The 11,911-nt window shown below is 45.5% G+C and overlaps 2 protein-coding genes across 2 annotated transcripts; one reads left to right on the top strand and one right to left on the bottom strand.

The window, feature by feature from the left end:
* Window positions 1-3,393: 3,393 nt before the first annotated feature.
* Window positions 3,394-4,697, bottom strand: LOC119407001 (omega-amidase NIT2). The gene has a single exon (XM_037673824.2). It carries the CDS (start codon window positions 4,463-4,465, stop codon window positions 3,617-3,619), a length of 849 nt encoding a protein of 282 aa, XP_037529752.1. The 5' UTR covers window positions 4,466-4,697; the 3' UTR covers window positions 3,394-3,616.
* Window positions 4,698-10,558: 5,861 nt separating this feature from the next.
* Window positions 10,559-11,425, top strand: LOC119372415 (omega-amidase NIT2). The gene has a single exon (XM_037642891.1). It carries the CDS (start codon window positions 10,559-10,561, stop codon window positions 11,423-11,425), a length of 867 nt encoding a protein of 288 aa, XP_037498819.1.
* Window positions 11,426-11,911: the final 486 nt, after the last annotated feature.

Below are 11,911 nucleotides of genomic sequence, written 5' to 3'. Positions count from 1 at the left end.
TTCGTGCATCACGTGTCGTCATGGTGGAGGAGGTTGGTTGAGGAAGGAATTCAAGAATTTTGAAAAATATTGTAAATATTAGGCGCGCACACGCGCACACGCACGCACACACACACACACACACACACGCACGCGCACACACACACACACACACACACACACACACACACACACACACGCACACACACACGCACGCACGCACGCTAGGTATATATATTTATGACTGCACGTGTGTATCTTGCCTCCATGGATCGGGCATTTGTAGAAGAAAACAAATAGGCTCTGCATGCAGGAAGCAAATCCTGATGATTCTCACTTATCACTCACCTGTGGTACTTAGGCATCCTACAGTTTAAACATAAAATGCAGGGCCAGAGCATGACAGAAGCGGAGAGACAATAACACTGCGAACAATTTTATGTCGTTTTGCAAGATACGCAGCTTTCATACAGTCGGTGTCAAAAGTTTAGAGACCAGTAAGTCCGAGGAAACTTTAAATTTCCAGCAATTTTTACCGTACTCAGTCGAACTGCACAGTACATGTTAGCCTATTTTGGAACAGGCCAGAAATATAAATTCGAGGCTGCTTGTCAAAGCAGTGGCAATATATATACATCTTCTTGTGATGGTCTTGACACTAACTGTACATTTATTATGATTGGCATGTTTAAAGCACAGTTCATTGCAGTGTGCTCAAAAGCTTCCCACCATTCCACACTCGCGTCTATAAAATACTGGCATGCCACAGCGGTGTTATAGTGCCTAGAATATACTTCTAGGCACTATAGCGGTGTGTTACACGCCTTTAATATGTCTCTGTATTGCACACACAGTAAAATTCTGGACCACCTTAGCGAGATGAACTGGAAACGTCATACATATACTAAGGCCGAAGCAAGCAGAGTACTGGACTCAAGTAAACACACTTATTTTATGCAAATCGTCAGTGAAGCATTAATATCTGAAAGAAGAGACATACCAGAATGAAGAATATGAAAAAAAGAAAAAGAAAACGGACACTCCATTCAACATTTAACAATCGAATAGGAGGTGTTCTGAGAACAGGTGTTGAGCAGGTGTTGATATGAAGCAAGCAGTCTTGCAGTCAATGGCGTTTGTGATGTGTTAGGATAGTTTTCTGTGTCCCACATGAGGAGATGGACAAAGGAAAGCCATTAAACAGTTGCTGCTGCATCCTACAGGTTCGAGCTTACATCACTGCTGGGCTTTTCACTCCCACCCTGAGCGCACATTTTAAGAGAAACTCGAACAAACCTTAATTTCTAGTGACATTACAATAGAATATGAGCTTAATAAAAAATAAAAGTTTAAAAATTGAGAAATACAATCTGCTTTAGTGAATAATAATAGATAATGGCCAGCATTGAAAGTTGGGCAAGTTGGTACGTGATCATCTTCTAACAAACTGCGCACCAGGACAGGACACGTCAGGAGAAAGGGACATGGGTGTATTAGCTACCCCCCTGTCAGACTGTCTGACACTCAGTTCGTGTATCTGCGCTCCACGTGCTACAGTTGACAATGTGGCCGTGATTGAAATTCCTAACTGTTTTTTTGCTAAGTTGTTATTCTTTGACAGTGACACATCATCCATGCTGGGCAATATTTCAGGTTGCTACGTATTTTCAGGAAATCAGTTGTGAGTCTGCGGTAGTCTCTCTTTTCTTTCTTTCTGTCCTCTCCTGCTGCGTAGTTTGTTAGAAGAGATAGAGGCCATCTGAAGTGAAGGTCAATTAAATGAGAGGCCCATAACAATGCTATGAAGCTGGAATGTGTCCAGATATGCTATGAAGTGCTTTCTTCGATTTGATCTTTGAATCTGAAGTGGTCTTGTTAATTTTGTACACATGCATACCACTACCCTCTACAATGCCTAGGCACTGGAGAGTATGTAAGCTAAAAAAAATACATAAGCGGATAAATAAATCTGCCGTGCAGTTTAATAGTGTGTGGATAGCACTGCCCTCCGCAACATTCGTTGCAGAGCAAAAACTACAATCCTATTTCCACCGGATGTTTAGCAAAAAACATTTCCTGTTCAATGATCTCTCGACGCTACAGAATAAAAATGTTTTATATTCCATTCTGGCTAAAATGTCGCATGATTTTAGAAATGTCATATTTGCTGGTAAGCCTGCCAGTACTGTACTGTGGTACGCAACATGTTTTCTTTGTGTTAAAATTAAATTGTGGGGTTTTACATGCCAAAACCACAATATCCCTTTCAAGAGACGACAAATTCGTGAACACGGGGTGTCGCTGGAGCTGATGTTTCGACAAGTGGACCCGTCTTTTTCAAGGCTGCAACCTTGAGGCCTTGAAGTAAAGCCCGCTTGTTCAAACGTCGGCTCCAGCGACACCCCGTGTTCACGAATTTGTCATCTCTTCAAATTTCCATTTTGCTCTGAACTTCTGTATCCCCTTCAGACACAAATAATGATGGACTGTCTGTAAGGGTGTGAAATTTAGACTTTATTCCAAGGCACTCAATGTTCTATTGCAAAAAAAAAGCGTGGTAATAGGTTGATTGCTGCACTTTTCTGCAATTTGTCATAATTAGGGTGTTAATTAAAGATCCAGTTCTTCTCAAATGAGTCACGTTCTATTTTTGTATAAAAATAATCAAATCTAAGGCTTGAGATAAATGGGCAACTTGTCATCAGTTATATCGGTTCCAAGCAAAGAAAATATATTCTTGGAATGACTCCTGCAATGCGCCACGTTGAACGACCCCTCAATCAGGGTAGTAAATGGATGATGGTTATCCTTGTCGCTTCATTGTCTGCTGTGTACATTTTCCACTGAACCTCTTAAACATGGTGGTGTCTTCAGCAAAGTAATGCTCTGCAACAATACACATTGCAGTGAAGCTCAATGAGCACTACTTGTCCATTCAGGAAGCGTGTACAAATTTACTCATCACATTTCAAGCAGGTTGAAATAGCACACGGCGCGTGATAAGCCTCCGTAGTTGACGTGTACAGTTGCACGTGTCACTGCAGTGGTTATGATCACAAGGTACGCTATGGTGGGGGCTCCATATTAAGTTTTACCGCCTCCAATTCTTTAACGTGCACCTAAATTTAAGTATGCAGGTGTTATTGCATTACACTCCCATTAAAAGATGAACACCCCGTCTGGGAACAGAGCAGCTGTGCAATGCCATAGGTGCCAAGTCACCTAGGTGGGTATTCAGAGAGTGAAGCAGCCACACATGAAATTGTAATGTAGAAGTGGTACTTTCTTTACAAACCATGATGATACGGCCAGTCCACTGGCTGAAGGCATTGGAAAATTAAAGCACTCATTTTGTTACCTTCTAGTGTTGCTTTAGTTTACACTAGTCTACATGGAGTGACCTGGTTTACACAATTTCTGCAAAACACACGATTTATTTGTTAGTATAATTCAGAGAAACTAGTGTGGTGATGACAAAACGAACAAATTTCAAACTCTGACTGCACCATTCGCTTTATTATTTTTTCACCTGTAAATAAGAGATTTGTTTCGCATTGCTGAAGCATCGTGCTCTAAGACGCTGTGGACCTTAAAACCAAGTTTATAGCCGACATGGTTGCCAAGCGCAACTCCTATCTCACATATGTTTTCCATCACCTAGACTCACAACATCGTACAGGTCGTCCCTTTTCTGCTTCGTAATCGGTATCTGGTTTCTGGTGGCTTCGAGATGCTCCAGGTCTACCTCGGCGATGACTGTTTCTTCCTGGGCCCCCGCCGAAGCGACGACTTTGCCGAGGGGATCTACGAGCATGCTGTGACCCCACGCGACGTAAGAACCGCTCTCATCTCTAGCCGGCGAGGCACTGGCCACGTAGAGCTGATTGTCGACTGCCCTACCGCGCTGCAGAAGCTCCCAATGGAGCGGTCCCGTGGTCATATTGAAGGCACCGGGGTAGAATAGCAGCTTGCAACCTTGTTTAGCGTAAAGCTGCGCCATTTGGGCGAAGCGCAGGTCGTAGCAGATTCCGATGCCGACCTTGCAGTAAGGGGTGTCGAACGTCGTCAGACTGTCGCCGGCCGAGAAACTGTCCGATTCCCTGAAAGTTATCTTTCCGGGAATATCGATGTCGAAGAGGTGAACCTTTCGATGCTTGGCGAGCATCTCCCCGTCGGGACCGTAGACGAGACAGGTGTTGTAGAGCTTGCCGTTTTCAGTTTCGGCCATGGAGCCTCCGATGAGATAAACGCCGTTTTCACGCGCAGCTCGCGACAACATTTCGCTGGTCTCACCGGGGATCGACTCGGCGTACTTGGGAAAGTATTGGGGTCCGTACGGGAAGCCGAAGCATTCGGGCAGGCACACGAACTTGGCGCCGCTCGTCGCAGCCTTCTTGATTTCAACTCCGGCGCGAGCGAGGTTCTCCGCTTTGCTAGCTTTCACTGCGAGCTGGATGAGGGCGACTCGGAAGCTGGTACTGGCCATTGCTGACCTTTCTGGTTCGGCGGGCAAACTTACGAACAAGCAGCCGGCGATGCACGGTTGTAGCGGAAAAATCACCTGACTCGCTGCAGACACCGGCTTTAGTAGCAGCGTATCATGCCCACATCACGCCGGAGCTAACGAACAAGGCTTGAAAACAGCTGTGCTTTAGTGAATGCAGACTCTAACCGGCGCGTTTCGAGAGCAAGGACCTGTTATCGAGAGCAGCCGGCCTAACCCGCCTCCGAAACCAAAATCTCGTTATTTCGACGGGTGCCTGGAAGAGGTTATTTCGACGGCAACGTGGGAAAACGGGCAAAACCACAGAAAAATAATAATGAAACGTACGACAATGTATTTGTAGTTTATTCACATAAAAAAAGAAAATATTCAGTGGTGAAGGGGTGTTTCAACCGAGAGAGGATGTATAGAAACAAAAGAAAGGTGTCCTTTGATGATTTGTCAAGTAAACGCGGGCGTTTTGAAAACAAGTAATGCGCAGAAGAGCTCGAACTCGCTCTATGCGCGCAGCAAGATGTTCTCTGGCAGAATGCCCGGAACAACACAGCCCAATCTCATCGCTAGCAAACGTAAATGAACAGAACGATGCAAAACATACCCTACATCATTGCCTACTAAAGCTTGGTTTGCACGCATCGCAGTAACTTTACTCGCAGTAAAGGTTCAACCCGCCGTGGTGATCCTGTGGTTACGGTGCTCGACTGCTGACTCGAAGGTCGCGGGACCGAATTCCGGCCGCGTTTCGATGGAGGCTTGAAATGTTTGAGGCCCGTGCACTTAGATTTAGGTGCACGTTGAAGAACCCAAGTTGGTCGGAATTTCCGGAGTCCTCCACTGCGGCGTCTCGTAATCATATCATGGTTTTGTGACGTAAAACCCCAACAGTTATTGTTTATTAAAACCACAACAAATTGAAACTTTTTATTGAAGGCTGTGTTCTAAGAATTCAGTCTTTTTTTCCTTTGTTAATTACGTGTTCCGTAGAGCACTCACTTGGCCTCGCCTGATGGAGAATCCTGCGCATGCCTATGATATCGCGTGCTTCAACACGTTAACATGTTCGTGCGTATGTGTTTGCGGGAACTTGAAAACATATTCCTACTCCTGCAGAGCACATCCACCACGTTTATATCGTGAAATTCGTTTAGTGAAGTTCAATTAGTGCACGTTAACTAGTGAATAACGCTGGACGTCGATATGGGATGGCTTTCGCCTTCGAGTCGTCTTACGCGATTGCATAAAAGCCCCTTTTCTTTCTTTCTTTTTTACATGGTAGCTTTTATGCCCTAACAGTGCTGGTTGCTGAGATACAGTTGGTTCATTACTCGAGAAAATGGCGCAAAAATAACGGGAACGAAGTAAAGACACAAACTGACGAACACGGGCGCAACGTTACATTACGAGAGCTTTACTCTCGAATTTTAACCATGGAAACGCTGCTTTTTTTGACGATCTTAAAGATTGATTGTGAAAGCGCAGATTACGTCCCATATAATACTCCGTATTAAAAGCTGATTCTGCACGAAAACAAGACCACGCGAGTGCAAGTCCACCACCGCTGCCGTGACCTTGGGTGCACGTGTCGTCATCCGGGTACCTTCGTCGACGGCAGGGAAAAAGTTCACCGCCATATCCATGAATTGAATGATGTTAGAGGAGCTTGATCGGATGTGATCGGGCCCTAACCCGCGGAATGCTCCGTGCACATTCCTCTATCATCATATAAAGACGTGACAACGTTGTTATACATACATTACATCCACAATGTTTATTAATTTACGGTTGGACGCACTATATAGATTTGGATGAACTATAAACATTATGTATACACAAAAGATGTTGTTTTACCAAGTTCAAACACATTCCTCTACCATCATATATAAACGTGACAACGTTGTTATATATGCATTACATACACAATGTTTATTAATGTAAGGCTGGATGCTCTATTACATTTTGATGAAGTATATATACATTTCGATTAACTATAAACATTATGTATACACAAGAGATGTTGTTTTACCAAGTTCAAGAAGGGCGTCCCTCGATGAGTACTTCGGGGACTGGTTTCCCTTTAAAGATGATTGCTTTATGATGGATGAACTATATGCATTACATATACACAACAGATGTCCTTTTAGAAAGTACAATTAAGAAGGGCGTCCCTCGATGAGCTTGGGGACTCGTTTCCCTTTAAAGATGATTGCTTTATGATCGTAAAGTATGTTGCCAAGGGATCATCGATGATGGGACGCAATGGAAAGTTCGAGAAGGCAACATCGATACAGGTGCCCCTGATGGTGGTGGGACGTTTGCAGTCGTACGATACGCATCGGAGAGCGTAACGTGACATTATGTGTCGGCTGGTTATTTTCAAGGCGAGATCTTCCCGAGCTGCTGCTGCGTTGCGAGCCCGTCGCGCTGCTGCCGTTCAATGCTGCGGAGCGGCAACGAAGAGTGTTCACTTAGCTCCCGGCGAAGAGAAAGGAAGCGAGCCAAACGAGAGGTGCGGCCCTCGAGCAGTCACTTAACTAGCGCTTGCGCCGAGCGTGGTGTGTGCCGCCTTGAGCGGCGGCGCCATCTAGTGAGCATTCTTGAAATCACCGGAGAGAGAGCAGCTGCGGCGAGCGCGGTGTGTGCCGCCGCGCCGACGGTCACGCAGGTGAGGACAAGGCGCGAGCCTAAGAAGCTTGGCGAGCAAGCTCCTAAAAAAATGCAATGCGCCTAAGGCGATTTACCTTTTCCCGATGTCAAAGGATGCAGCGCCACACTGTTTGTTTTTATTATAGTGAGCTGAAACACTATATTTGCGAAGCTTTCGTTGCCTGATGCGTTGCGCTGCTAAGCTCGGAGTCGCGGGTTCGATTCCCGAACACAGCCGATGGGACGAACTGCAATAACACCTGTAGATTTAGGTGTACGTTAACGAACCCCCCCAGATGGTCAAAATTAATCCTCAATTCCCCACTACGGCGCGCCTTACAATCATATCGTGTTTTTGGTACGTAAAAGCATAGAAATTATTATTAGTATTTTTTGCCCGATGTTAAACACTATGGTGGCACATCGAAGCGTTGTCGTAGAGTTAAATAAAAAAATAACCAACAAAGATGCAAAACCGACTGAGGCTGTTGTCAGTGTATCAACGAGAGCATGATCGGACTGCGATTCAATGATGGCAGTCAACAAAATTCCGGCAGATTCTACACATTGTGGAAATCGATTTCATGTTGCATTTTTTGCTGCCTATGCCGCAATTTTTTGCTTTCTTCCAAGCGTCACGAGGTGGATAGACGTCACTGTGTAAATTTAGGAGTTATGGGCATATCGTGGGATTACCGTCACCTGTCGTTCGTGTGCGCCATATAGATATACCCGCATTAGATGCATATTTTAGAATATAGCAGGGTAATGAAACGACCACCATGACATCACGATGGCGTCTTGTATGTCTTGGTATTTATGTTATCACCTATAATTCATGTTGGCCATACACTAACGTTACGTCATTGTAATTCTGGCATACACCAAGTTAATGAAACGACCACGAGAGCACCGCGACATTACTATGTATGTCTCGGCGTACATGACATGTATTCATGTCATGACCTTTCATTTATGCTTCTCATACACTCATATCTTATGCAATCTTTAGATGAGCACATAGACGGCGGTTTCATTTGTGTCGTAACGCACATTGACATGCATGACACGACATTCATGTAATGACGTCACTTGTGTTCGTCATGCAGTCATATCGTGCCATGCCAATTTTGATATATACTCATCAAGTTAATGAAACGGTCGCGACAGCACGAATACGTAGGCGGCTGGTTAATACATACGCTCAAAGCGCCTTTGATTAGCCAAGAAATGCTTCGCTCTTAAAGTATACAGTGAATCTCGTTGATACGATTCTGCATAATAACCTTTTCGGCCTAATACGTTTTTCTTTTTATTCCTGGCCAACGTTCCTTGCAATTATGAATCATTTTCATGGGTTTAACACGATCACAATTTTGACCAAAATTGGATAATGCGACCGCGAAAGTGGATTTTGGCCGATATATCCAGAAATCCTACGTTTATTCTTAGGTATGCTAGCTCAAACCGCGTTCCAGCAAGCCACGATCTGCACGTCGCGGAGGCTCTGAGGCCGCAGCAGCGTCGGTTTTGAGGCGACGAAAAGATCGCTGCCAACAGCAAGCGACGCACCCGAACACTTGGACGCACTTCGTAGCTTCGTCGCAAATGCAGAGCTTGTTTGTTTGACGCCTAAAGAAGACTGGCTCATACCCACGAAGGGGATTGGCCACATTGACAATTATGAAGGAAAATGTAAACCCTATGAAACATCAAAAGGAAAGAAGAACGAAACGCTATGTAAAAAGAAAGTGAGAGTTAAGAAATTAAAAAAAGATAACGAGTGAAAAATAATAATTATTATAATAAAAAAAAGGAAAACAAAAAAAGTTGGTTTCAGTGGTCGGTAGCACAAGCACTAGCAGCATACTCTTCCGGTTGCTTGAATGAATTTGTGTAGCGCAGTCATAATAGCGCTGCGGCTTGCCCCAAGCTGTTCGGCTCCAAACGACAACAGGCTAGACGTAGTAAAAGGTAAACGCAGCCTACCAGTCGGTATTTCAAGAAACATCCTGCGGAGTGAGGCAGAAAGGCAGCATGGTAGAAAAAAAGTGATATATCGTTTCCGGTTCATTGATTTATGCAGGTAATAATTTAACCGGGGAACTGTGAATGCCGGTACTCCTCTGATTGTATGAGAGCTGTTTCGGAGTTTTCTTAAATATAACAGACGTTTGAATCTCTCTCCGGTAATGAAAGAAAAAAAAGGGGTACTACACGTAACACCGGACCATCTGAGCGAGCAAACTGCAGCTTCTTTTACTTTTCAGAAAAATTTAATCCTAGACGTTGAAAAGAAGAAAGTGCAGCGCAAATTGACCAGCTACGCCAGGTTGACAAGATCCAACCAACCAACCAACTTCATTGTTGCTAAAAAAAGTGGGTTGCTGACGGTGTGTGTATGTTTTCCTTCTTTGTTTAACCTCTTTTGGTTAATACGATTTTTGCATAATACGTTTTATTTTCAGGTTCCATTGTAAAACGTATCAATGAGATTCTACTGTAGTTGATTTCTTTGTTCTTTCTTTGTTGGTGTATTTAGAACAACAATAAAATTGCCCACAGGGGACATGGCTAAAGGAAAACATTGCCTGACTATCCTGCCTCGCATGTCGTTATCAGAACTTCAACAACCAGCGCAGAAGGGACAAGTGACAAGAAGGGGAACAGAGACAAGCGCTGTCTCTGTTCCCTTTCTTGTCCCTTGTCCGTTCTGCGCTGGTTGTTGAAGATTAATTACCAACTAGCCCAATCTCAAACTTTGCTTCATTATCAGAACGATGCCATTATTAAAACTATGTTAATCAGAAGCATGCCATAATTAGAACCATGTTGTTATCAAAACGATGATAAGCAGGAACGTCGTTTTAGTCTTGGGCAGTACGTATATAAGAAAAATCGCTTTCTACGCGTAGTTTTGCTGGCTTGTGGATAATAAAGCGCATTTTCAATGGCGGCTATGCGACAAGTAAGGTGCAGATCCCACTATGTTTTTGCCGCGTACTGTTATGTGGCAACCTTTCGTGGGCTCGAAGGTGAAAACAGTGACCTTGCCATGTGAACGTGAGTGAATTCTAATTAGCGTCCCACCGAGCGTGGATCGTGCCCTCTGTCGCAGCTGCGCAATATGGAGGCTAACGTCGCACGCGACTCTTCTGTCTTTTTTTCTGACAGCATGCTAATGGAAAGTGAATACGGTTTACGCGACATACGTGTGGCTTGCGCAATCTCTTAGTCCGAGTATAATTGAATTGGGTGCCCAGGGAACAACTTCATACGTCTTAATGCGTAGGATACGTCAAGGCAAATATTGCTGTTTTCTTTCGTGTGTTTCCGGTTAATTCTTCGACTGTTATCTCGGATAATTAACCGAGAAACGATTTCTGCGAGTACAAACAGCGGCTACGGGGAATACCCCGAGTTTTATCAGCGATGACGCTGGGAAGTTTTCGCATCGCGATCGTTCAGCTGGCAGTACGCAAGAGCAGGGTCGAAAATCTCGCCAGGGCCGCCGAGCATGTGAAGAAGGCGGTAGCGAGGGGCGCCGAGCTGGTGTGTTTGCCCGAATTCTTCGGGTTTCCTTGCGCCGTCGGGAACTTCGAGAAGTACGCCGAACCAATCCCCGGCGAAACGAGCGAATTCCTGGCCCACACGGCCAACGACAACGGCGTCTACCTAGTCGGCGGCACGATGGCGGAACGCGAAGGCGACAGACTTTACAACACCTGCCTCGTCCACGGACCAGACGGTGAGCTCCTCACCAAGTACCAAAAGGTGCACCTGTTCGACGTCGACATTCCCGGAAAGATGACGGTCAGGGAATCCGACTTCTTCGCGGCCGGCGACAGCTTGGCGACCTTCGACACGCCGTACTGCAAAGTGGGCCTCGGAATCTGCTACGACCTGCGCTTCGCCGAAGTGGCTAACCTGTACGCCAGACGAGGTTGCAGGCTTCTGCTGTTTCCCGGTGCTTTCAACATGGCGACCGGCCCGCTTCATTGGAAGTTGCTTCAGCGCGCCAGGGCTGTCGACAACCAGGTCTACGTGGCTTCGGCTTCTGCGGCGACGGACGAACGCGCGTGCTACGTGTCGTGGGGCCACAGCATGTTGGTCGATCCAATGGGTAATGTCGTCACTTCGGCTGGTGCCGGAGAAGAGCTCGTCGTCGGTGACGTCGACATGGATCTCGTGGAGTGCGTGAGAAACCAGATACCCGTTGTGAGACAGAAGAGAGACGATGTCTACGACATGTGTGACGTGAGCAATCTTGCGAATGGACGTCGCCTGGCTTTACCGTAAGACAGCATGAGGGACATATTGTAAACCATTTCAAAGCATGTTCAGTCATGTAGCATTCTTGTTCGTCGACTGTTGTGACGGAGAGAGAGAGAGAATAAACATCTTTATTTTGTTTTAAAACGAGCTGTGACATCCCTTTGTTTGACCTTTCTATCTGTTGAAAAAGGAAGGAGAATCAAAGTCAGGAGAGTCTCTGTCGTATCTCAATGCATTGCGAAAAGTGCGGTGGAAGTGAGGTCCTACTTAGGGGCACAAACAACTCGGTATGGCGCAAGCAAAACACCAGACCAAATGGTTGTATAGATGTTCTATAACCAGGCGTCCCACGGTGAGCTCTCCGCGGCGGTTCGCTCCTCCGCAGATTTGAAGTCCTACTGTGTAATTCGGCGCACGATGTGCGGTCTGTATGTGGTGAAATGTTGTAAGCGTACCCTTTACATGGCTGTTCGTGGGTGCAAGGCCTGGGCGTTGCGTGCCGAACTTCTT

The sequence above is a fragment of the Rhipicephalus sanguineus genome, chromosome 10, assembly GCF_013339695.2.
Source record: "Rhipicephalus sanguineus isolate Rsan-2018 chromosome 10, BIME_Rsan_1.4, whole genome shotgun sequence".
In the NCBI taxonomy this organism is placed as follows: Eukaryota; Metazoa; Arthropoda; class Arachnida; order Ixodida; family Ixodidae; genus Rhipicephalus; species Rhipicephalus sanguineus.
The sequence above is the reverse complement of the archived record's forward strand: the minus strand, read 5'-3'. Positions and strand labels throughout refer to the sequence as shown.

Bases quoted from the DNA above. Each gene is read 5' to 3' on its own strand.
- LOC119372415 (XM_037642891.1), top strand. From the start codon at position 10,559: ATGACGCTGGGAAGTTTTCGCATCGCGATCGTTCAGCTGGCAGTACGC.
- LOC119407001 (XM_037673824.2), bottom strand. From the start codon at position 4,465: ATGGCCAGTACCAGCTTCCGAGTCGCCCTCATCCAGCTCGCAGTGAAA.